Below are 27,009 nucleotides of genomic sequence, written 5' to 3' on the forward strand. Positions count from 1 at the left end.
ACCAGTGCAAATGTCCAGTCGTTTTGCCGGGGCTTTATGTATCGCATTGAAACAGGGATGTTACAGTATAATATGTCGCCAAAATGGAAATACCGTCAAGAGAAAATATAACAAAATGTCAATAACATATTCCCTGAAGAAGTGTGTATATTTATTCTTTCCCACAAAGTCTCTGAAAATTTAAGGCAAACAGATTAACGCGTGGGTGTACTTTTTTGCCTCGCATTCACTTTTAAAGCTGATTTATTTTTTTGCACTTTTATCAACCGGCCCTTAAACCGACCGGCCCTTCGGGCGATCGCCCGAATAGCCCGACCAGCCAGTCCGCCCCTGATCCTGTTGGCGTTGATGAGCAACTCCTTCTTGCTCTCCTGAAAGAGAAAATGCCTTTTCTTAGTATGTCATTTGCTGAATACATGCCTGACTGGATTTGGAAAAGGTTCTTTGACCCTGAGTCAGAGCGAAACAGACTAGCTTTACATGACTACCAAGAATATGAAAAAATAGGCTAATGCGATCCATGGAAAATACCATGTTGATAGATTCAATAGAGTTACCTCTAAAAAGTTTGTCAGCATTCCATGAAGCTGTAGAGCATGCTACACAAATGGGTTTGTCAATATACCTTAAAGAATTCTTGGTTGTAAATCCTGGTGACTGGCCAGCACAACACGTTCTCCGTCAGATAGTTTATAGCCCTGAAACACCTCTGGAAATGTCCAATATTGTGCCATTCCTAGGTGCACTCCATGTCTCCCTCAATGGCCGTGAGAATCCTGTTATGATTTTCATTCCCTTCTTCAAGGAACTTTACAAGGCAATTTTTGGTGAAAGTAGAATTTTGAGCGACCATCCACAGCCATGGAAAATCTCTCGTCTCTGATTTGACATACAGTGGCTGGACATTTGTTCGAGAATCCGTCTTGAAAGTATTTGGTAAATCAAAAGACATTCAGATTCTCGCCCTCATCAATCTGTTAGAAAACTATCTTCCTTTGAGCCTCAGCATTTACTCCACGATGTTCAAGAGGAAGATCGTGAAAAGATTTGCTAAACATTTCTTCGATCAGTTTAGGCATGCACCATTTTAGGGGCAAGATGCTTGTGAAAGATCTTGTCGCCTTCGTTTTGCTCTTAGTCGTTTTGAGATATTTATAGGGGATATATCAGTTTTGAAAGACCTCTGGGATAGTTCTTGAGAAAGATTATGCCCATGTCACGCGTTAATTATTATGCCGTTGTTAGCATGCAAGTTATGTAGCTGCCGGGACGATTTTATCGAAAGAAAAGAACGAAAGATTTAACCGATATACGTCGCACCATTTATTGGCCATCCTCTGCCTTTTAAAAGGTCCTGAGAATCATTAGAAACATTTTACACAACAATCAATTCGCCTTTTTCAGACAACTTCCTCAGTTTTCCCATCCCAAAGGATTCCAACCAGATCGGATAAGTCCTATCCAAATAGTTCTATAAAAATTGTTTCGTGACCTTTTAAGTATGTTATTGGGTAGGCTTTGAGCAGGGGCGTAGCAAAAGAGGCGTTTGTCAAAATTATAAATTTAGACGAATTGCTTTAAATTAATTCATCTAAATAATGTAGTCCATTTCTTCTTTAAAATTTCTCCGTATTTTCTCAGATTGCTTAAGATTTCACTGGAAGAAATTGGCCGTTGAATTACTGCCAACAGTCACACTTCTGCAGAACAACTTTGTTTGGCTAATTTGGGGATTTGCCGTACCCCCCCCCCCCCCCCCCTAAATATAATCTTTAGCTTCCTCTGGCTTTGAAAGCCAAGCTTTCTCAATCTTTGAGGCATATAAAATCATAAACCTGATGTATGCTTAAATAAGGCTTGCTTATTCAATTTCAAATCCAAGTTTCAACTTAGGTAATATCGTGGTTTGAAGAGGACTTAGTCAAGGAAATCAAATGAAAAATACAAAAGCACGATGCGGACTTTTGATATTACGGAAGATCCTAATAATCTACAGACTGATTAGTAAATCTGAAAATCACAATCAATACGTATTGGATACGACGATGATTTATACATGCTACAGACCACTCCGAGAGCTGATATTAAATACTTTATACTTTATGCATATAATCACGATACTAAATGCATAAAATCACAAATTAAAATTAAAGCCAGATTTAAAAAAATCACCTTCTCCAAGTGGAAGGAAAGCGACATGTTTTTGGTAAATGTATATGCCGCAAAGCTCATTGCCCCAACACAAATCACATGTTCTCTCAATAATTGGCAGGGGCACAAGGAAAGCAGGCGAGGTAGGGAAGGCAGATTTCCCCGTGCCCTTAGCTGAGAGGGGCCCGACCAAGATGTAACAAAGCTTCTGACAAAACAACAATGACTTTATCAAGGGTCCCAGACCCCAGGAAAGTTCTTGATTGGTCCGGCGGTAATGGTGCTCTGATTTCCTTGTTCCTCTAATTTGACATGTACGGATCTACAGATATACGTTGTATTTACAATGTTTGCATGTTAGCTATACAAGGTTTCATACGTCACTGCCAGGATTTCGATTGTCTGTAGCCCTGACTCGAACTTGCAGTGGCGGGAGCATTCTATTGGGGTTTCTTTGGTGCCTCGTTGTGGGTCATACCAAAGGGTGCAATGAATCGGAGACAGAGTCAACCGAGGCTGCGGATGCTGGTCGAGATCTTATCAGGGCTGCGGAGCCTGGTCTTGAATCGCCATCGTCGACAGCCGGTAATACCACTGTAATGAGGAAGGTATAACGTTAATTAAAAAGAATCTATTTGAATTTATTTCGTTATTCACACGATATGAGCTGGCAAGTTGCTTAAACCACAATGAATGAATTAATGAATGAGGGAGCACTGAAATATTACAACTATGATGAACCACTTTGCGAATTTATAGGTAAGCAGTACACGCCCTTTTTTCAAGAATTACTGTGAAAAGGGGGTTTTTTAAGCGTCGATCAAATTGCTTATAAGAGAATTAAATTACAAATTATAAGTGGAAATAGCTGAAGAAAGCAAAAAAGTAGTTCCAATCAACAAAAAATTGTTGCTACCTAGTGTAAGCATAATGGTGAAACTTACCTCTGGGACTCGAGAGCTGACTAAGACTCGTTAATAACGGGGTTTGGTTTCGATGAGCTTCAGCCCCTGATGGCGTTTCCACTGACAAAGGGCTAACAGGATGAAATGGTGGTAAGTTAGTCTACATAGTTTGTTGTTAAAGATTCTGAACGCTAGGTTAAATTGCCCGAAACATCGATAGAGAAGGTTCAGATGTATAAAAAATGTAAAAGAACGCCTGCAAGCGAGTCAAGGAAAATAATCTAGACCACAATAATTCTAAATAACAGAATTGCCCTCATTTAACCAAATTTCAATTTCATAGCAATAAAAACTTGTCGTCGTTCTTCAAGGAATGTAAAAACAAAACCCAACTTACGAAGAATACTGACAGGCACGTAAATAATAGGGGGGCGTGGGGGGCGTAACGCCCCCCAAAGTTTGGAAAATCCAGTTACAGTTGGAAAATGTAACGGTTGACTTGGAATTTTTTTCTTAAGACCAAACTTGTGAATTTTATATTTTAAGAAGTTTTTTTATTTTAAATATAAAAATTCTAAACATTAAAATTCACAGGCTGAAGCTGACCCATCCAATCGTTTTCTATTGTGAATCCCGTCTCCACTGGATCCAAGTTGCACAATTGCCCCGTTTGCTTTCTTTCTGACGGGAGTTGAATCAAATTACGAACAGGCAAGGTGAATTTCCGGATAAGAAACTTGAAACTTTATAGTTTGGAATAATAATTCCCGTATTGATCAGAAAGCATTAGAGTGGGAGTTTTTTAAGAAACTACGAGTAGTTAATTCAATAAAAGATTAATAATCTTTCAGTACTAAAAATTCTCAACGCTTCTTATAAAAAACGAGTTTATGCTAAACTCCCCCTGTTATTTGTTAATGTCCTTGAGTCCTTATCATAAATTCCTATGACAAAACTGCTGTGGAGCAAGAACACATTGCAAAAACTGCAGTAGAAGTATTTGATCAAAGAAGAGTATTTCATCTTTCGAATCAGGCATATGCACAAGTTTGTTCTCAAATCATCATTTCAATTGTAAAGAATGAAAAGGCATTTGGCCCTCTGAAAAGTTTAAAGGTAGTTTTCTTCGATCAAGAACGAAAATAAAAGGCCCAAATTCTTGGTGCTTCTATATCGTGAAAAAATGTATTTTAGATAAAATTGATCAATTGATCTGAAAGAATACTACTAATCATTAAGTATATCTAATACTGGTTTTGCTTAAATGTTGCTTTACTTCTTACAGTATGTTTAATGTTTGTTTCATGTTAATCAAAATTTAGAGATTTAGGCTTTTATGCTTTAGGCTAATTATTGAGTAAAGATTTGGTAATTATAAAGAAAATAGAACTATGGTCCTCGGGCTATTTACAAATATCAATTTGGTAGGTACAACAGATCTACTGGTCGAATGAAAAATTTATCACTTGAAGTTGGAATTTTCATACTTCCACGCCCCCCCAAAATTAGCAACTTGTTTTCGTCCCTGAATTGAATAGTGTCATATTTCGGTGGAAGAGCTCCAGCATTGGCAGCACCATTAATTGCTTCTTCAAATGAAAGTGGAGGGTCATTTGTCAATTAAAACGCACCAACAGCGTTCCTTGAGTCCATGAAAACGACCCCTTCTTTTGTGGCATCTGAATATGAAGGTGATGCATCTGCAGAAAATCAATAACTTCTGTTAGATTAAGAATCGAATTGACAGCTGGAGCGTTGGTTTCTACAACTAATGGCAGAAGAAGGGAAGCACTTGTCGGAGCAGATATTTCAAGAGCATTTATAAAAACACATTGTTGGAATAAATCTGTATTAGACAAAAACAGAGAAACTTCTAAGAAAGAGGTCATAAAATCGTAAGAATAATGTAGGGGAGAGTAGAGTAGAGTAGAGTAGAGTAGAGTAGAGTAGAGTAGAGTAGAGTAGAGTAGAGTAGAGTAGAGTAGAGTAGAGTAGAGTAGAGTAGAGTAGAGTAGAGTAGAGTAGAGTAAAGTAGAGTAGATTAGAGTAGAGTAGAGTAGAGAAGAGAAAAGTAGAGAAAAGTAGAGTAGAGTAGAGTAGAGTTGAGTAGAGTAGAGTAGCGCAGAGTAGATTAGAGTAGAGTAGAGTAGAGTAGAGTAGAGTAGAGAAGAGTAGATTAGAGTAGAGTAGTGTAGTGATTTTAATATTGTAAATTAGGCCATATTCCTACATCATGCCATCACCATGACATCCACCTACGTCATTCACAGCATCACCTAGCACAGGACATTCCCTTCAGCATTGTACTCACATTCACACATCTATGTCATGCTGACTTCTTCCCAAGCCTAGATCTTTCCTTCTCCATTGCATCATCATTACATCATCACAGCACATCATTACTCAGCACATTTATTTTGTATATAAGTATGTTAATTTGTATGTAATTCAGTCAGTCAGTCAAGTTCAGTTCAGATCAGAGTTATACAGCAATACACTGCCTCTCTCACTGGCTCCGTGTTCTCTGCACGTTAAATAAGATTCGTCGAAGCGAACACCAACGATGGAAAGTCACAAGATATGATAGGAACCATTGCAATTCTTGTCACATAATAGCGTTCCTATAATGGTGACCACGACGTGACCCGCAAATCCATCGTTGGTCAATTCTACTTCAACTACAACATCAACTCTTCGATGGCATCAGACACATCAAGTTTTTCATCAACAAGGATTCGTCAACATCAACTCAGCTTCACACACACAACCCAGCTCATTTGGATTTATCGACAATCATCAGCACTCGACTCACCGTAGTGCTCTTCAACACAAGCAACAAGCACTCGACTCACCGTAGTGCCCTCAACGCATCGCAGCACTCGACTCACCGTAGTGCCCTCAAACACATCGCAGCACTCGACTCACCGTAGTGCCCTCAAACGCATCGCAGCACTCGACTCACCGTAGTGCTTCCACGCAACATTAACGATCAATAACTCCTCAACAAACTGGTTCCTGGTCATCCAACGTAAAAACTTCGCACAAATCTCCCAAATCACGAACAGAAGAAAACACCGGCTACGTCTCGAACTCTCGTCGATTTATAACGGTTGGACATTTAAATTTCGAACAATTAATATTTTATCGCAATTCACTCATATTTTTAATTCATCGATTTTACAATATTAAAATTTATTCCTAGTTCTTTTCCCTTGCGTATCGAATGCTTCACAACCGCTTGCATTCTAAGGGGGGAGCTATTGTAGTGATTTTAATATTGTAAATTAGGCCATATTCCTACATCATGCCATCACCATGACATCCACCTACGTCATTCACAGCATCACCTAGCACAGGACATTCCCTTCAGCATTGTACTCACATTCACACATCTATGTCATGCTGACTTCTTCCCAAGCCTAGATCTTTCCTTCTCCATTGCATCATCATTACATCATCACAGCACATCATTACTCAGCACATTTATTTTGTATATAAGTATGTTAATTTGTATGTAATTCAGTCAGTCAGTCAAGTTCAGTTCAGATCAGAGTTATACAGCAATACACTGCCTCTCTCACTGGCTCCGTGTTCTCTGCACGTTAAATAAGATTCGTCGAAGCGAACACCAACGATGGAAAGTCACAAGATATGATAGGAACCATTGCAATTCTTGTCACATAATAGCGTTCCTATAGTAGTATACATTTTCCTACTAAAGATGTGTAGACAAAAACTCAAATCACCTCCAAGAGCAGAGTCAGGCGCGTAACAAACATCAGGAGTTTGGACTAAAGTAAAAAGAAGACGGTAATTTGCAATTAGAGGAAAAACCTCCTCGATTGGATTATTTCTATAGGAGCCCCCAATAAAAAACTAAACAAAAACTAAGATACTAAGGGGAACTAAATTTAGCGAAAAATAATCGAAAATAATTGATCGAGTAGAATATGTATCGAAAATAACCTATTTACAATGAGACGAGACATTGTTCAAAGCTGCATAGGAAGGGTGCCTCTACAAAAGGTTTTCCAAGAACGACTCAGTGTTTTAAGTCAATCAACAAGATATACACAGGGATACACATAACAAACCCGCTTTTAAAGCTGATCTGATGCTTACCGATAAAGCTATTGTGTTCATATGAGCAGTGTAAATAAGTTTATCAAGGAAATATTATAAAGTAGAATTTACATCGGCTGCAGTGTTACGATAAATAACACACGTATAATTCCCATATATGCAGTTTTCTACCCATACATGCAGTCATCTAATTTGAAAAATATTTGAGGCTATCATACAAGACCCAATTCAGTTAAATCTTTAGATCTTTAGATGAACCCTTTATCGAGATATGCATCATCAATAACAAATCTTTTCAGCAATTCATACGTGCAAAAGCAAGGAAATTTCAGCTTTTTAAAATGACAATTTAATAGCAATTCTGAATAAGTAAAAACGGATGTCGTAGGAAACACCCGCCTATTTACAGGTACAGACACTGCTGTCTTGTGCACTGAAACTATTTTTGGGTTTGTTAGTACTGCAGCACCTACCTGGCAAATATTGATTTGCTCCACGATTAGAACGTTCAGCTCTCTGTCTCTTCTTTATCCTGTATCTTATGAAAATAAACGTAAGGACCAGAAAGGCCATTATGCCAAAGGAAGAGCCGATAAGTTCCGCTGAAAGGTTTCCAGAAGAAACTTTTTTGGCTGGGGTCGTTGTGTTGAAGGCATCAGGCACTACAAATGAAAAGGCATGTTGTGCACTATTCACACTTATAATTAATCTTAGAAGAATAAAATAATGTATTCTGCCAGTTTATTGAGGACTATTGCTAAATAGCAAGAAAGCTATGTTTTTCTAAAGATATTCACAGTAATAACACATCACAAAACAATATTTTCAAGTATTCTGCAAGTTTAATATGAATGAGGACCATTGCTGAACAGCAAGGAAGATAGGGCTCTCAAAAGAAATTCACAGTAATTAAATATTCAAATAGCTATATTTTGATGAACTTTGCCAGTCTGATTTAAGGACAGAGCCCCGGTCAAACGCATCCAACATTTCATTTTTGTGGGCATGCGCATAATTTCAACTTGTTTATTTCATTTGAGCGCCAAGTTGATTCATTGATTTGCGAGCAACTATTCTCAAAGTTATCGAATGAAAAATGGAAAGTAAAAGCAAAGAGCAGCATTAAATAATCTAAAAATTCATAGCTGAGGGTGGATTAGGACAAATGTGGCACTGGTGAGGAGAGTGAGAGAAGCAATGGCAGTCTAGATTTAAGCACAGGCCTAAAAGGAAGCGAGAGCTATTAAAAAAGAATAAAAAATAAGCGAAACCCACAAGTGAATTGGATAATGTAGGGGTCCATCAGACGAAACTTTCAAGAAAAAGAATGTTTCAACATGTTGTTTTGGAAATCAGCTATTATTATTCACCTTCATTTTACGCGCCTTTTCACCGTCTGTAAACCAGTGCTGTAAACACATCGCTTCGCAGGCCTTGCATGGTGATGGAAATGTTGGATGAAATGTTGGATGCGTTTGACTACCCGCTTAAAAATATCGACGAGTTTTAAATATTGTTCGGAGAAAATGTTGGATGAAATGTTGGATGCGTTTGACCGGGGCTTAATGCAGGTTCTGTTGGGAATGAGACAATGAGGGACAAAAAAATCAGCAAATTCGCAACATTTCGACGAAGCAATCCCACAGGCTTGGACAACAAACAGAAGAAGAGAATAACATGATCCCTAGTTACGAACCAGTTAAATACAGCTTGCCAAATCCCCCTCTGAGGCAATTTCCAACAGTGCAATGCCTGTAGAGCGGTGGACTAGAACAAAACCTCGGGTGCACCATGTCGAAACCCTTCCGGGATGGCTCGATATTCCCGCAATAACAGCCAAAGTGATTCTGATCGACGAACGCATACTTGTAGCTGTTGGTTTTGCATTCATAAATACATTGCGTCTTTGTTTGAGCTTTAAACAGAATGCATATAATAAAGGGGCAGGCGTAAAGATGCAGTATCATTTAATATCGCCAAATGGCAAAAAAAGGTAAGTTGAATCAATGAATCACAAGGGATCAACGAGTTACAAGGAATCAATGAATCACACGAAATCATTAAGAATCATTGCGTCTGATACAAGATGAAATTATCTTATATAATCCTTCTAATGGTAAGTTCTTTCTCGTCATCCAACCCAAGAGACAATCCATTGAAACAGAATGTTGTTTCTAGTGACTTATTGTTTCTAGTGACGTACGTTCTGTGATGGAAATCTATTGATAAATCTTGACGCGAGTTCTTTTCTTCACATCAATAAAATTTACAATATAGGTTTACTAGTAACTCCACGTGCAAACAGAATTTACAGTATTAAAAGGACGATACCACGGAGTGCAATATACCATGACAAATCCGTGGCATTATATATGGATGGACTTAAAAAAGTTTACATATTCAATATCATTTTGGTACATATCGTTCTTGACTTGAAGCAAACAAAGCCCTAAATGGACATAAATACCAACATGAAATGACAGCAATTGCACATCTTAGTTTAAAAGTCGTTACCTGAAGTGTACTTGAAGTGGTATTCATATTTAAGTGAGTTGGAATAACAGCCTATGAAATGCAAATAATTAAGGTAAGAATTTAATTCAGACAAAATACTTGTATTTAAAACCATATCAGCAATATAAAAAACATTACTTACAAATTAAAATGTGTAGAAGAATATTTAAACTTACAGTCATTGAGGAAGGATTATAAGTATCATAACAAAGATATACCGTTTTTAAGAGTAATTTTCATAGGAATACAGAAAGTAGAAATTATTGCATCATTTTAGCGTTGTAAGAATAAAATCATGTTTTATTCAGCCATTTTAAATCCCTAATCATATCGGTCTGACCTGAGCTTAACGACACGTTTTACTTCAGAGAACATTTTCAAAAACCTAAATTCAATTTAAGAATTCAATGATCAAGTGTAGAGAAGTATAAATTCCTTTTTTGAAAGAAAGAAAGAAAGAAAGAAAGAAAGAAAGAGAGTAAGAAAGAAAGAAAGAAAGGAAGTAAGAAAGAAAGATAGAAAGAAAGAAAGATAGAAAGATAGAAAGAAAGAAAGTAAGAAAGAAAGATAGAAAGAAAGAAAGAAAGAAAGAAAGAAAGATAGAAGGAAAGTAAGAAAGAAAGATAGAAAGAAAGAAAGAAAGTAAGAAAGAAAGATAGAAAGAAAGAAAAAAAGAAAGAAAGAAAGAAAGTAAGAAAGAAAGAAAGAAAGTAAGAAAGAAAGATAGAAAGAAAGATAGAAAGAAAGTAAGAAAGAAAGATAGAAAGAAAGAAAGAAAGATAGAAAGAAAGATAGAAGGAAAGAAAGAAAGAAAGAAAGTAAGAAAGAAAGAAAGATAGAAAGAAAGAAAGATAGAAAGAAAGTAAGAAAGAAAGATAGATAGAAAGAAAGAAAGAAAGAAATAAAGAAAGAAAGTAAGAAAGAAAGTAAGAAAGAAAGAAAGTAAGAAAGAAAGAAAGTAAGAAAGAAAGAAAGTAAGAAAAAAAGAAAGATAGCAAGAAAGAAAGAAAGAAAGAAAGAAAGAAAGTAAGAAAGAAAGAAAGAAAGAAAGAGAGAAAGAAAGAAAGAAAGTAAGAAAGAAAAAAAGTAAGAAAGAAAGAAAGTAAGGAAGAAAGAAAGAAAGAAATAAAGAAAGAAAGAAAGTAAGAAAGAAAGTAAGAAAGAAAGAAAGAAAGAAAGCAAGAAAGAAGGAAGAAATAAAGTAAGAAAGAAAGATAGAAAGAAAGAAAGAAAGTAAGAAAGAAAGATAGAAAGAAAGATAGAAAGAAAGAAAGATAGAAAGATAGAAAGAAAGTAAGAAAGAAAGATAGAAAGAAAGAAAGAAAGAAAGAAAGTAAGAAAGAAAGAAAGTAAGAAAGAAAGAAAGAAAGAAAGAAAGTAAGAAAGAAAGAAAGAAAGAAAGAGAGAAAGAAAGAAAGTAAGAAAGAAAGAAAGTAAGTAAGAAAGAAAGATAGAAAGAAAGAAAGAAAGAAAGTAAGAAAGAAAGAAAGTAAGAAAGAAAGAAAGAAAGAAAGAAAGTGAGTAAGAAAGAGAGAAAGAAAGAAAGAAAGTAAGAAAGAAAGAAAGTAAGGAAGAAAGTAAGAAAGTAAGAAAAAAAGAAAGATAGCAAGAAAGAAAGAAAGAAAGAAAGAAAGAAAGAAAGTAAGAAAGTAAGATAGAAAGAAAGAAAGAAAGTAAGAAAGAAAGAAAGTAAGAAAGAAAGAAAGAAAGAAAGAAAGTAAGTAGGAAAGAAAGAAAGAAAGAGAGAAAGAAAGTAAGAAAGAAAGAAAGTAAGAAAGAAAGAAAGTAAGGAAGAAAGAAAGAAAGTAAGAAAGAAAGAAAGAAAGAAAGTAAGTAAGAAAGAAAGAAAGTATAAAATCCATTCAGAAAAGAATCTTCCAATACAAGTTTATTCTTGAATAATTATGGTGAAGACATTCAGAATTATACATACCAGGGTAAATGGAGTATGAGATAACAGAAACATTTAACGAGTAGGCCTTAAGCATGCTCTTTACGGTGAACTTCCCATCGCTGACAACGATAAGATTCTCCCAATTGCGAGCTTGCGTAAATGTACTAAGTGTACGCGTCGACGAGTGCGTTTCATCAGTGATCTTCAGTAACGATATGACATCATCTGTAACATAAAATTACTATTGTTACTATTACGTTAATATTACACGATAAATATTGTTGCACAAAATTTCAAAGATAAATAGTACTTAGCGGGGAGGTTCCCCATTATCTTCTAAGCCTGCCTATCAGATCGCCCGTGTTTCCCCACTAGAATAGGAATTTTTGTTTAATATTGTTGTTTGTTAGGATTAGTTCGGGTTTGTCCTATAACTGCTCTTTTGCAGCATAGGCTCCAAATCTTTGATTGGCTGAGCGATCTTAATTCTCCATACCCCATTAGTCAATCAGAATTCAAGAAAGTGACAACAAACGTTTCTCACAGCTAGATTTAGGCCTGTTTTGGACGTTTTTATCACTAATGCTCTTTTCCCTAATTTTCAGGCTTTCCCTTCATGGTTTATGGTGCATACTCAGCTCGCTTATTCTTGTTTCTACTCTCAGTTGCGTTAAAATAAGAAAAATAACGTTTCGCTATAAATGCTACAGATCCTCACAAGTAAAAACCCCTTAGAATCTCCCCGGGTACTTAGAGTGCTAGAAAATACGCCAAAATGACGTACTGAAACAATCAGATTATACCCAGGCCCTTTCCTACTTGTAAACACTCTCTCATATTGGGGGTATACTAAGAAGTTTACGATAGATATGAGTCAACTTTTAAGAAAAAAATGTTGGAATACAGTGTGCGATAATGGAAACTACAAGTAAGGAGAGAAGTGTGTTATATTTCTTCATAGCAAAAAGATTCATATATGCCTGCACATTCCTTGGAAACTGAACTGAGAGTGACCTAGCCTCGTGGTACAGGTGTCATCCCGTTCAGTTACACCAAATAATTCGTTTGATCAAATTCAAACATTCTGGCATATTAAAGTGTGTGATATATAAAGAATGTCTGGTCGTCTCTTTATGATTATTATTATCATTCTAAATTCGTGAAGATAAGGCTATGATCTGCCAACAGAACAAGGGCAGTGTGGCAACAACTTTTTGATATCGAAGTATGCGAAAACAAACAACAAGGGTAACCGAATTTTGTTTATTGGCTAAATGTTTGGTGCAGAGGATATTAAATAGGAAAGGCAGATTGAGAAAGTAGGAGAGTACCAGGCTACGTGAAAGAATACACTAAAGTCGGAATTAGGGGTGGGGGGTTAAACGTTAGGGTGGTTAAATACTCCCTTGTCTTTAGAAAGATTGGCAAGTAATGGAATGAAGCAAAGGTTTGAAGCAATTTGTAACAATATGGGTAAGTTTACTGGCAGACCTTGCCAAAGAAGCCACTGGTAGTTACAGCCTTTGAAACAAATTTAACAAAGAGCAAATACGATATCGATACCAAAAATTGCCAAAAAAAGGCAACTACCTTTAGAAGCAGTTAATATTGAAAACATAATGAGCTGAGCTACAAACCAAGGTATGCGTGAGTGATTTCAATGACGTATTTGAAATCAGCTTTTGTTGGTACGGTCCACATGCAGTAAATTGACCAGTCTCGAAGAAAGACGCCATGTGGGCGCAACGAACCAAAGAACTTGTCACCAGACCAAAGCATTCTAACAGGCCTTTGGCACTCTGGCAAGGAAAAATAAAAAAGTCTTAGATATAAACGCTTTGAGACAATAATAACAGCATATAATTTGATAAACAATCTTTGACAAAGAAAGGTTTTGTGTATAAATAAAATCCAAAACGAGTTTCTCATTCCCCTGGTCAAAAAGACCTAAAGAAACTTCCAGAGACATGACTTCCTGGTACATATCAAATACAGAATCATGGTAAGTTGTTAAATAATTTGCAAACATATTTTACCATGAATGCCCAATAAGGCTTTTTTCCAACAATAAGACTATTCCTTCGTCTGGTTTTAAAGTTGCATATAGGAATCACAGGTTCCTATAATGAGTTTCTATGTAAAATGTGCACCTTGGTGGTAAGCTTTGGTGTGTCCCGTAAAAAAAGGTCGTTGAAAGGAGAATGACTTCAGCACAAAAATGATTTTTAGATTAAAGTATGTTCCTAAATTAATCACAGTAATTGAAGAAAGACTGCATACAAGTTCTTAAATTCCCTTTGTTGGAGGTTTACTGTGAAGCTGTGTTTCAAGGCGTTAGAGGTTTTGTATGTTAGAAAATCTTACTCGAGAACTCGAGATATATTAGCAATCAAAGGGGTTATAAATGAAATAAATAAATAGTACTAAATCTCCATTTCGTAGCAGTTACTTTTACCCAAGTGCACTGGAGTAACACAGTAACACAGTAACACAGATCATAACACTACCTGTGTTACTTTTACCCAAGTAACACAGGTAGTGTTATGATCTTTTGTTTATAAATTTTAACCACATATTTTTGTATAATGCTCAATACTTTTGGATTATTTTTTGTCATGTTTGTAAAATTAGACAAGTTTTTATTTTCAAATAGGGAGCATTCCCACAAATGCTCGACATATTCCTCATGATCTCCACACCTCCTAAAGAAAGCATTTTCATTTTTTCCCCTTTTCCCATTTTCACTTTAAGTCTACCATATTTAACTTCAATTTTACCAATTTAGGGGCTTCGCTGTGTTTTATATATTGTTTTATTCCAAAAGAACTTTTTCTAATGAATCTTGGTTTTGATCCATTGTCCTTTCTTAGGTCCTTTCAATAGATCCTACTACACTTTGTTTGATTAATTGCATTGTTACAGTTAGTAATATAAATACGCACTTCATTAAATCGGGCTATTCGAGGGGGGCAAGACATACATTTATGTGTAAAGCCTTTTTTTTCCTTCTGAGTTCACAACATTTTCTCTTTTTTACAAATGTGATTGATGAGTGATCAAAGGGCAATACTTACCCTGAGTAAGGAACTGATAAGGTTGAACTGAAAATGAAGAGAATAAGAGGTATAGATACGCAATGAAGAGCTAACGATGTTAATTATTTATAATACTGTTATCATGCTGGTTTTCAAGGCAATTTTAAATATCATGTTGGACGCAAAGGGTAACCATTATAGACGAGCTGTCCAGAATGAATAACGGAATAAGGCTCCTTTAAACCATAAGACGACAAAAACAATACAAGAAAAAGCTTACTGATGAAGTATAACAGCTAATACATTAACAACAAAAAATTTTAATCGGATGGATTTTCAACGGATAAACTTCGTCGAAGAAAATTTCGGACAACTTTTCAGAATTTTGCGGGACTGACTTCCGTCTTGGATTTTCAATACAGCAAAGAAAGCAACATACTACCAATTTTCTACGTTTTTTTTGCTTAATATTAAGTCTCACAGATACCGTCTCCATGCAGCTATTTGACACAGAACAGCATTCCAAGAACATTAAAAAAAGCTGGTATATTTTCTCAGTTTATGTAAAGGCAAATTTACAGAGTTGCTTTTAGCACGCCAAGAATCTTCTTCTCTATAAACGTGGTATGAAAGTTTATAAAATGAGTATAGTTAAAAAATGTATAAATCGGAAAGTATAAGACCATCTCCATTAGGGAAACATGGCTGGAAATTTTGCTGTCTGTAGAGTTCAAATTTTGGGTTGGGTTCAAAATCAAGTGCAAATATCTTGAACGAATGAAAAAATAGTACAGATGAGTATAAAAAACAGAAGTGGAATCTTTTGAAACTGGCGACAAAAGGAAGTTAGAACTAACATTATCGAACTGTGGTGAACATGTAGGCAGTTCAAGATACGATGATGATGATGATGGTGATGATGATGATGATGATGATGATTATGATTATGATGATTATGATGATGACGATGATGATTATGATGATGATGATGATGATAAAGAAGAGAAAGATGGTTATGAGGACGATGTAAATGAGAATAATAACGTAATTTGCATTGAATATATCATTAGAACACATAAATTTGATTTTAGACCTCATATAACTATTTCATTTGCGAAATGAAGAAAAATTCTTAAAAGCAAAATGTTTCGTCGTGATCAAATTTGGTCGCATTTAAAACTTTGTCGAAGAAAATTTCGTCCAAACATTGTCCGTAATCTGTCACGACGAAATTTTTTGTGGTTAATGTAATGTATACTCAATTCGGCTCACCTGAAACCGGGATTGTCCTGGGGAGAGCTGTAGTCAAGGTCTTTTGGTCCTTTGTTACTCCTTTGGCTATAAATAGAATAAAGGTGGAACTGACAAAGGAAAACATATATAAATTCAGAAAACGAACTCACAAAAGTGCTACTTTTGCTAGATGTCAAACAAACGAGAAAGATGTCTGCAAAAACAACTAGTTTCAATGGCACAAAGGATACAGGCGTGAGGAACCCGAGACATCGCACTGGCAGAATCTTATTCTGGTATTCTTTAGAGGGCAGTATGAGCTGGTATACCTTATTTTGAAAGAAAATCTTAATTGTCATGCTATTATGCTCAGTGACCTTTTCAGCAAAATTCGTAACGTCCCTGCTTGACGAACTGCGGAAAGAGGGAGGTGGAGTGGAGGGGCTAACCCCTCTCCAATAATTCTCAAAAGCTCCTTAAACCCATATAATGAATCATCTTGCCATTAGCTGGTTACATGGTGACCCCCCTGCAAAAAAACTTTCAACATCCCAAGCCACTTATCAATATTTTTGCCAATTATTGCCAAAACATCACTGTTGATGTGTCCACTTTGCAGTTAAGCAATAAATCTATAAGCTCTCTCTTCCATTCACCTAACCGTTCTTCCATTCATTACCTTGCAAGGTATTGCTCACATTGATATGACTCACCTGGTGAAGCAGTTAACGAAACTTGAAGGATGAAACCACGTTCTACATGAGCATTGTTTGTTTTAAACCGAAACGAAAGCCAGCTTCCCTTTGATACAAAGTAGAAGGGATCAAGGTCACCAGAAAATAATCCTTTTCCAATAATTCCACTGTGCAAAACTTCAACATAATCAGGACCACTTTCTGAAATTCAAAAAAGATTAAGTAAAAAAGAATAAATGCAAACAGCTTTTCAAATTGAAGTGAATATCCAGTTTAAATACTAGAAATTCTTATAATTAATATTATCATTCCAAGGTCATTTGTAAGGTGCTTTGTGTTGGTAAAATCTGAATCAGGCAAACAAATAATGAGATCAACTAAACATAAAAATAAAATAATGAACTCAATAACAAAAAACTTATTTAAGTCTGTATACAGAAGATAAAGAGGCGATATCACATCATTGAAGAAAAAATCAAAATGGATGACTACCTGTTTGGAAAAATCCGAAATTGAAACGCATCCGATATCCGTTAGTTGCATGGAACTTGTAGACGCAATCTTCGTCATTGAAGTAGGTGCCGGAACTAAATCGGAGGCGCGGTTTAATTGTACCAGAATACCTTATCAACTGAGAAGTTTGGGCTTGATTGCGACACTCTAGGAAAGAAAAAGCACCGCTGCGTTTACTAAGATTTCTGTGTAGGAAAAGTGGCTAGGTAGTTACAGCGCTGGACAGCAAGTGTTTGTTAAAGAAGGTTCTAATCTAGGTTTCGCTTATTTCTTTCTTTCTCCACCCTACTTTGTGCTTATTATGCTGTTAACCCAGGACATGCACTTATACAGGAGCGTAGTCAGGGTGGTAAGATTGGGGAGGGGCAAAGGGTATTTGAGCGAGGGAAAAATGTGTTTGCCATGGGGTGGCATCAGACTATCTATCCCCCCCATTCCTTTCCCCTAATTATGCCCCTGGCTATGGGTTGTCAACGGGATTCACAGTAACATTTACTTTCTTGCCTGATCATCGTTTAATACGTAAAAATCAGTGCGGAAGCTCAGAATCACACAGTCTCGCCGTAGAACTGGGAATCGTGAAAATCTGTCGAGCAGACCAAAGAGTAATGAGAATGGTTTGCTGTGATTATTGGATGCTGTCCATGATAAGCAATATTCTAATATCCTTTTTACATGTTGTATGCAGCATGAGTATTGAGGTTAGTAAAAAGGAAGAGAATGGGGATATTTTCTGGGTTGGAAAGGAAAAATCTTGAGAAATCATAGAACATGCTATTGAAGAATATAAGGGAAGGGTCCATAAGATGATAAAAAAGAGAGTAACGGGAATGTTCGATGCAGTTGCTGAAGCATATGCAGAGTGGCTTAGAAAAAATTGGGCTAAGAGATCAAGAGGTGTTATCTGAGAGAATAGATTAAACCGTAATGGGTGAAAGGCATGAAACTGACAAACTTTACATAATAAAAAGTAGGGTACATGGAGAATCAAAGCAAATTTAAAGCATTATTGCAGAAGGCAAAACACTACAGCAGAGATTTTATGATCAAGGCATGAAGATAAAAATGTTTAGCAATACGGAATGTTTTCAAGAAATACTGTTAAACAAATAAAACAAAAATAATACTTAAGATTAGCTCTATGGTTCCAGAACCTGCAAATAAAAAATGGGAAAAGTGAGGTTTTAGTTATCACAATTAGACTATCACAATTAGATCTCTATAATTGGACAATCAAAATAAACCTAACTGTCTACGAAGTTATTCCATATTCTTCCAACATATTCCTTAATGCTTATTCCGACTTTGGTCTGGGTGTCCAATTTCCTCAATATCAGACAGAATTCAAAATAAGAAAGGACCAATCGAATAATAAGTTTAAACGTCCATTTTGGTTTGACGTAGACAAAGTTTATGTTGCATCATTGGCGTTCTTCTTATATAATAACATATAATAACATATAATAATATAAAAACAAATCATAAACATCAAATCGTAATTTGTAAGATAAATAGAATGATATTGATGATACGAATATAGGTGAAATGTTATTCTTACCACTTGGAAGATCGTATGGTTTGGCAGAATGCACTGAAATGCGATCAATATTATACATGAATAACATTATCCATAAATTGAAAGTATCGATGCAATAGCATCGTTTTTAAAAATCATGTATACTGATTGTGTGTATACCCGGAAACGTGTTGAATTTTATCTATTTTCAAAGATTCACACAAAAGTGAGTTATTGGAAGCAAACATTTTCTTATATATTATATATTATCTGTTATATAAGTTATTGGTAGATACATAGATACTGAAATGTGCTTCAATGTTCTAATGCAAAAATCGACCTCGTGCAACATATGAAATACATGGTTTAGAAAAAAATTCACAAAAGAAACATTTTGAAACTAAAATACAAACTTTGTGCATCAGTTGAAGAGATGTTGAATGCAAATCCTTGTGAAGTGTTCATATGAGTTGCATTAAACTCAATTCGTAGAATATTGCTTGGTGAAACCAGTTGAAATGGGGCTCTCACCCCAGAGATTTCAATGCTGTGGTCGTGACGGATCAATACTTTATCGTTGTAAGCTACAAGTAAAGAAAGGAATATTTAAGTCAGTGATAAGAATTATAGAGAAATTATAGAGAGGCATTTTAAAGAAAGCGAGTTTTATAGACATGCAATTATCAAGACACTGAAATTTTAAAGAAGAAGATTCAATCAAACTACGATTTAAAAAAGATGTTTTTCTTTATTTCAAAAGCAAGATTTTTGACTCGCAATATCACGAATCTGCTAATTTTCAATATTTGCGTTATCTTTGTCCAAAAAATTAATTTCACTTATCACTTTAGCTTACTTCTCTAATTATTTATTTTCACTGACACCAGTCTTGATAATTTTAAAAGCTTAAATTGTAAATAAGTAAGTAAATTCACTTCAGATCAGTGTTTCAGAGCTCTTTTTCTCTGCACGTGTAATAAGACAAAGTAATTGGAAGCAGCAAGTTTCATGGACAGGCAAATACTAAGTCGCTATAACTTCAAAGGTATTATTAAAGTTCGTATAGAAAGTTTTATCAGCACATTATTTGTAAGAAACAAGAACTGTTTCTAACAATCATTTGTTTATGACAGCTAATCATTGGTACTAAAATGTGAAATTTCTTTGCAATGACTGGGCCTTGATATAATCATGAGGTACTAGTTTTAGCATTTAGATACCAAAATCCAGGATTTGAAGAAATTCTGTTTCTTGATTTCGAGGGTAAATGAGTTTAATGCAACATGACCCTTTATTCAAAACGAGACTAACGAACTACACAACAAACCTGTATGAAAATATTCTGCCGATAAGTGGATTCGTAGCCTTGGATCTGCGGTGATAAGCCACTGGCAGCGGAGGTGGCTACCTAGCTTGGTGTTGTATTCGTAAAAAATGGATGCAGAGCGATTTTCTACCTTGTACATAACCTGGCCTGTATTGCAGACTGCAAAAAAGATTGATTGATTTGATGATATCATTAAAGGAAAAAGGAAAAATCAGTAATTGCATGTTATTTAGTAATCACCCATTGATGCATCATTAAATATTCTTGAATCCACAAACCTTGTTTTATTGTGAGTGCGTTGTAATCTGAAAACAAAACACAACTAAAGTTTAAAATGCAATTTGACAGATATGCATATCTCTTATAAACTCTTAAATCCCCTTAAAAGAAAAGGAATCTCCCCACGATGACTACCTAAATGGAAACTAGACGATACATCCAAACATTTCCACTTCATCTGTTATCGTGATCTTACTTTCTAGATACATTGACAGATACCATAAACATAGCTGCAAGACAAGAAATTACTCTGCAAGAAGGTCGAGGCTTTTCCTCTTGATCTATAAGGATTTAACAATGTTAGGTTGCTGTATAAATTCTCCGTCGTTAGATCCTGATCTCCTTTTTTAAAAAGGGCACTTAATCCTGAAGAGGGAGCTTTTTTCGACGAAAGTGACACTTTTTGTTCAAAAAGATGTATATTCTCTCAAAGATTGAGGCATTTTTAAAAAGTTTTTAGCTAAAAAGTGGGGATTGGTAGGGCCCTTACATCTATGTCCTATGATCGCATTAGGCAAGAAACTCTATATAGGACAACAATAATTTAAACGAAGGTCTGAAACAAAAATCAGACATACTTTGTATATTGTAGCATTCATCTGAAAATGATACATCATCAACAGCAATATCGCTTCGATATGAATCTCCACGCGTGAATTTCAGCTTTATCTGTAAACAAATGCAGTAGAACAAGATTAAAATGAAGACGGTTTCGCACATGCAGGCTTACTCATAAAAGTCTGGGACACTAAAAGGTCTGGGCGGCCCTGAGGCAATTTTGCAAACGTCCATAATTGCTGATTATAAACTTTAGAAAATTTAACTTAATTAGTTTGAGACACTAGCTCCCAATTGTCAATCACATTTTTCTACCTTTCTTCGATATAAAAAGATCGGAATTGTAATTAAATCGTAATTTGGAAATTATAAGAAACAGAAATAGATGATAAATAAAAAGTATGCTTGCTAGATTTTTAAAAAACTCAAACCATTTTTTAAGTGGTAAAAACATTCTGTATTCTTTTCCATAAGGATGAAAGTTCATCACGTTTCTTTTGATTAAAAAGTTTCCGGATTTTTTCATTATCTAAACAAATTGCTGTGCTAAACAAAAGTCAGATGCTCACACTTTCCTGCCCTCACCCCAAATTTCACAGAGAAAGAGGAATACACATATAGAGATGCTTAGGGTACTTTTTGGGTTTAAAATTTAAAGCACCCTTGTCCTAAATAAAGCAGAGTATCCCCATTCTTGGGGTATTGGTGCCTGTCTTCTGCTTGATGCTTACCCTGTAAAACAGGGACGCGACGTTGAAGGTGACACGGCCATATTTCCACGAGTATCCTTGATCACCTTCTTTCGTCCACAAAATCTTCTCAATGCGGCTCATTGGATCATAGTACATGACCTCCAACTTCCCTTTTCCATAATAATACCCCTGGCGCATATGATAAAACCAGCGAAACTACGATATAAGAGAAATGAGTTAATGAACTGCACAGAATGATTATAGGGTAGCTATGCCCCAACGGTAAGTTGGCTAGCGATCTCACCCTACTTTGTATGAGGTCTCGAATTCAAACAAACTTAACCTAGAGAAAATGTTTCTTGTATTGACTATGTCTACGCAAAAGACTTCTTTTATGGATCAGTAAACTTAACGATCAACTGAAGAGAAATAATCACTCTCATTGAAAGAGGGACTAATGCAACCCCTACAAAAAATGCAGCCCTTGACAGTGTTGCTGGAGGTGACACTGAGAGCTACCCAGATCAAGTTGCAATTACCAAGTAGAGCTTGACCAACTAGGGTGTTGCCAAATGGGGCAACCCTAGTTTTGTGTTGTCCATTAAGGCATACCTGATTAAGTGTTGCCCAGAAAAAAGCTACAAAGTAGGGCATTGCCCATTAGGGAACTATCCAGTAGAAATCACAGGATGCACCAGGAAACAAAAATGAATTTTTAAAGTGGGTGCAGAAAATAAAGAAAAAAACATACCGTGCATATTCCAGATAAAGGCTTTTGCATCAATCCACTGACAAGATACCCACTATGACCAGGTTCTATGCCACTTGCTTCCAAGTATATATAATAACCACCTGTGAAAAGGAAAAATGCATACCTTAGCTTCATAACCATTTTGAGCTCCCTTAGAGCTACAAATTCTTCCATGGGGGTAAATTGTAGATAATATATAAAAATGCCCTCCTTAAATATTATACATAATTGGATACCATTAGCGATTTTCGTTTCTATTTGTCTCGCGTTAATGTTTGACAGTCAAGTTCTTCATCATACTTTGTGATGCCAGATATCTTTTTTCTTTCAAAATCGATTAGAAATCCTCTAACATAACCTCAAAAGTAATTAACTTCAAGTCATTAGGAGCACTAACTTGGACAAATACGAAATAGATTAAATCGAGAATCTAATACATTGCGAAACCAAGGAGCACTGAGAATATAACATGCAATGAAAATTCAGTAGGTTCTTTTCTAAAATATGACTGAAAATTGAGATTTTCCTTTCAAAAAAGAAAAAGCTACAAGAAAAAGTCCAAAAACAAGAGGTTTAGAAAATAAACCTTAACGGATATTAAATAAAAACTATTCTGTTACGTAAGATTAATTATCAGGCCACTATCAGGCAATAATTCATTGTGACGTCACGTTAATTAAGAATCTCAACGCATATAAAAGGAGAATCAATCAGTTGATGAGTTGTTAGTTCAGCGACTACAGTAACTGCACTGGCTCATCAAAGAGATCGAAGTGAATTCGCAAACTTCAAGACGTTGAAAAATACAGACATCTAATCGAAAGATTTAGCCAAGTCAGGGAATAAGAATATGGGAGCAGCGCTATCAAAGTTCAAGAGGCCTGAAGGTAAACGTTATAAATGTGCTTTACAAACAAGATAAATGGTTGCAAACTTTGTTATTCACGTGGAGGCTTATCTTGCCAATTCCAAAACTTCGCTTACTAGCAAAAAAGAATTTCAGTCAGCAGTAATATGTTTAAGAAATAAATGCAAAGGGAGAAAGTGTCATTAGAAATATAGTTTCTAAGAAGCTTCTCAAATGCAGTCATAAAGAATAGAAAACATGGATGAAATTCTTTGAAATCAAAACAGATTGGCTGCACTATCAATAAAAATTGAATGATATATTTTCCTTCTAGTGTGACCATATTCAACCTCTACATTTTTTGTAGCCTCTCAGACGAACAAAGTTTCACAGCTAAAGAAACTTGCCAATATATTTCGAAGAAGAAATCGCACAGAAAGAGGTAAGAAATTCAGAATACTCTAAAAAAGAATACGCAATTAGAAAATGCTACTTTCCAGATTATTGAAATTGAGGAGACAGAATTGGATTAAAATTATCTTGGTATTTTCTTTTGCAGAAAAGAATGCAAAATTGCACGAGGAAAGAAAAACTCCGAAACGACAAACATCATGGGTGAGTTTTTATTCACACAAAGCAATACCACGTCAATTATTGATGAATGTTTTTTGCTAGGATAGGATGTCCTTTCCTGACTCCTGTCAATGTGACCAACGTATATTCATCACAAACAAACCTTTAGCAGTATCGATACAAAACCAAACAAGAAAATAAGCATTTTATTGACCAAATAAGTAAGAAACGCCTTTCAAATGCACCAGGCTCTTTCAAATGTACATATCAACTGCATAGTTGCCAGGTAAAGTATAGCTATTAAATGGTACCTATCTCGGTATCGAAAATGGCTTTCTTACACAATGATGTCAAAAGTATAATGTACAAATACCATAAATATTGGTAGATACACTATATATCTGACACATCACCTATGAGTATGTGGTTTTGATCAAAATCTTTTTGGTCTGTCTTTACAGGTAAACATTACCAACAGTGACCAGCACACAAACGGCCAATTTCCACCTATCGCCCACAAGAGCGGAGATTTCAAAACAAAAGCAAGTAGCGTGCATCACAAGCTCAGCCAGATCGATTCTTTCGAGAATTTCCAGGCTCCAATTCAGTCTCGATTCTCAAGTCACGAACAGAGGCAGTCATTTTCTGGGAAGATCCAGCGTAACAGCAGATACACTGATTCAAAATCACATCATAATATTTCTGCAGAAGTCGCTAGCCCTATCGTTGACGAGTATCAAAGAATGATTGAGAAATTGGCTGCCATGGAAGATCATTGGTGTGAGGTAGATTCAGGTTGTCACTCGTCACAAAGCGATGCATCATATGAGCTGAAAGATGACCATTTCGATACTGAAACATCGCTATATGACTACGAAGATGAAGATACAGCATCACAAAGTCCCGTTGTAGAACATTCTAAGTTGATTAACGAGAACACAATCTTAGCTGAACAAAATTATGATCTGCCTCTGCACGTCAAATTGGAACAGGAATTTCCCCGATTTGATCATTGCAAGACAGATCGCCAATCTAACTCATTTGTTGACGTCGATTGTATTCCTGAATACGACCCAACTGAGCCACAACCTACTTTAGTTCGAATTCCCATGGTCGTAAATGGCCAAATTTTCCCCCTCACTGTACATCGTAATAGCGAGCTTGCAGTGGCTTACAATCTCGTTGAATACAATGCCAACAAAAACCAACATATTGCCAAGAGAATCTGCACCATAAGAGCAAGGTTGGGTGCCAAGTTTCTTTTCCCTGTCTTTGTCCACGGTCGGGTTTTAAATATTCCTCTCGATGCGAAGGACAGAAATGTGAAAGCGTACAGGGAAATTTCGGCACTCAAATGTTTTAAACATGAGCAAATGAGTTAGATTGTGGCAAAGAATATCTTAAACTTATCTTTCTCTACTTCCTATTTTATTAACATTATTGTATGTTAGGTTGATCTGAATGAGGATTTCTGAAAACCTTAAATCTTTGTCGTTTCTTGACTTGTCTTGTAGAAGGGTTTGTTGCACAAAATAAGACAACATCGAAGAAAATGTTACAAAATATAATGCCGCACAATATGTACCAGCAGTTTTGTTCTTGAAGTAATCAAAAATCATAAAGCATCAAAAGCAATATCAAAATTGTGATGTAGCGTCTATGAGCCTGGATAAATGTGAAAACACTAAAAGACTTTCGGGTCGGTATTACTGCAATAAATGGTCGACTAATTATGGCCTGAAATCATCTGCTGAAATGTAGAACTTCCAGAAAGCAGAAAACCGAAAACAACACAATGTAGAGAAATTTATTTTTTAAAAATAGAGTTCTCTTTCTAGAAACATGAAGAAATGAGTCCTAAGAAAATTCCTAACCTCAGAAAAACTTTGTACGTCAACGAGATGCTAAAGGAATTTCAGAAAATTCATTCATTGCATATGAAAACTGATTCAGAAATCATTTCAGAGAAAACCTTCTCTGAGTCCATGAAATCAATTCAAATATCGAAATAATGTTCCACTTTAAATTCTTCTAAGAGAGTACAAATTTACCACATGTGTCTACGTCATGGAATTTCTGACTGCAAAAAACACAAAGACCAACAAGATCATTGTCTGGTTTGACTAAACCTCAAACCGTTTGATCGATAGCAACTTCGATCTACATGAATTCATGTAGTCAGCAAGTCAACAAAGCGAGTCAAATACATTGTAGAAGAGAGGACAATTCTCCTGGCAAAACTTTCACAATATTGAAAGTCAAATCATTGCAAGAAAATTACCGCATCAATAATCGTTTTCAATCGCTTGTGAACTATCGCTTTAACTGCAATAACGCCTTCACTGAGCATTCGTTTCTTGACAAACCCCATGAGCAAATATGCAACACGAAGCTAAACTGAAAAAATCAACTTATTCCGAATATATGCTTTAAAAAGTTCATCTAATAGTAGCTTTGATATTCATAGCATTTGCAGGCTTGAGTATACAGATGGACATGGTGATTACACATAATATGCAGAACTTTTGAGCACTGGAGTAATTCATACAGTTAGACGTAAGATTGAGGATAATCCTCCATGGTTGAACAACGTCGTCGAACAATATTTTGGAGTGAGATAAGATCGAGAAACCAGATCATTGCAGCTTTTCCTTACTACCTAAATCGAGGAGACTGAGACAAAGCAATGTTACCGTGTTGGTGATCCTCGTTTCCATGATCTCTTCGAGTGGCGAGGATTTCTTTGTTACGTAAGATTAATTATTAGGCCACTATCAGGCAATAATTCATTGTGACGTCACGTTAATTGAGAATCTCAACGCATATAAAAGGAGAACCAATCAGTCGATGAGTTGTCAGTTCAGCGACTACAGTAACTGCACTGGCTCATCGAAGAGATCGCAGTGATTCCGCAAACTTCAAGACGTTGAAAAATACAGACATCTAATCGAAAAATTTAGCCAAGTCAGGGAATAAGAATATGGGAGCAGCGCTGTCAAAGTTCAAGAGGCCTGAAGGTAAACGTAGATGTCAATTGCTGTATAAACAAGATAAATGGTTGCAAACTTTGTTATTCACGCGGAGGATTATGTTGCCAATTCCAAAACGTCGCTTACTAGCAAAAAAGAATTTCAGCCAGCAGTGATGAGTTTAAGAAATAAATGCAAAGGGAGAAAGTGTCATTAGAAATAAAGTTTCTAGAAAGCTTCTCAAATGCAGTCATGAAGAACAGAAAACATGGATCAAATTCTTTGAAATCAAAACAGATTGGCTGCACCATCAATAAAAATTGAATGATATATTTTTCTTCTAGTGTGACCATATTCAACCTCTACATTGTTTTGTAGCCTCTCAGACGAACAAACTTTCACAGCTAAAGAAACTTGCCAATATATTTCGAAAAAGAAATCTCACAGAAAGAGGTAAGAGATTCAGAATACTCT

The 27,009-nt window shown here is 35.8% G+C and overlaps 1 protein-coding gene and 1 long non-coding RNA gene across 4 annotated transcripts in view; one reads left to right on the plus strand and one right to left on the minus strand.

The window, feature by feature from the left end:
* Positions 1-1,950: 1,950 nt before the first annotated feature.
* Positions 1,951-27,009, minus strand: part of LOC135696597 (uncharacterized) — a 47,302-nt gene continuing 22,243 nt past the window's right edge. For 2 of the 3 annotated variants that reach the window (XM_089113756.1, XM_089113757.1), the window contains exons 15-35: positions 22,147-22,247; positions 21,435-21,611; positions 20,724-20,814; positions 20,145-20,171; positions 19,867-20,025; positions 18,953-19,123; positions 18,582-18,614; positions 18,151-18,177; positions 17,003-17,170; positions 16,529-16,711; positions 15,855-15,920; positions 14,622-14,648; positions 13,185-13,346; positions 11,587-11,772; positions 9,654-9,704; positions 8,836-9,054; positions 7,613-7,801; positions 6,803-6,847; positions 4,688-4,756; positions 3,096-3,187; positions 1,951-2,745 (exon numbers count right to left, since the gene is read on the minus strand). In XM_089113756.1, coding sequence (XP_088969882.1) covers positions 3,126-3,187; positions 4,688-4,756; positions 6,803-6,847; positions 7,613-7,801; positions 8,836-9,054; positions 9,654-9,704; positions 11,587-11,772; positions 13,185-13,346; positions 14,622-14,648; positions 15,855-15,920; positions 16,529-16,711; positions 17,003-17,170; positions 18,151-18,177; positions 18,582-18,614; positions 18,953-19,123; positions 19,867-20,025; positions 20,145-20,171; positions 20,724-20,814; positions 21,435-21,611; positions 22,147-22,247 — 2,213 coding nt within the window. In that variant the 3' untranslated portion in view covers positions 1,951-2,745; positions 3,096-3,125. Of the gene's footprint in view, positions 2,746-3,095; positions 3,188-3,453; positions 4,757-6,802; positions 6,848-7,612; positions 7,802-8,835; positions 9,055-9,653; positions 9,705-11,586; positions 11,773-13,184; positions 13,347-14,621; positions 14,649-15,854; positions 15,921-16,528; positions 16,712-17,002; positions 17,171-18,150; positions 18,178-18,581; positions 18,615-18,952; positions 19,124-19,866; positions 20,026-20,144; positions 20,172-20,723; positions 20,815-21,434; positions 21,612-22,146; positions 22,248-27,009 lie in introns of all 3 variants that reach the window. The other variant, XR_016144870.1, reaches the window with a different exon arrangement.
* Positions 22,876-23,770, plus strand: LOC148958100 (uncharacterized). The gene is made up of 3 exons (XR_016144872.1): positions 22,876-23,033; positions 23,361-23,435; positions 23,553-23,770. It is a non-coding gene; the product is annotated as an uncharacterized LOC148958100 (long non-coding RNA).

This window comes from Rhopilema esculentum, chromosome 18 (assembly GCF_057945365.1).
Source record: "Rhopilema esculentum isolate cy_ngs chromosome 18, ASM5794536v1, whole genome shotgun sequence".
NCBI classification, from domain to species: Eukaryota; Metazoa; Cnidaria; class Scyphozoa; order Rhizostomeae; family Rhizostomatidae; genus Rhopilema; species Rhopilema esculentum.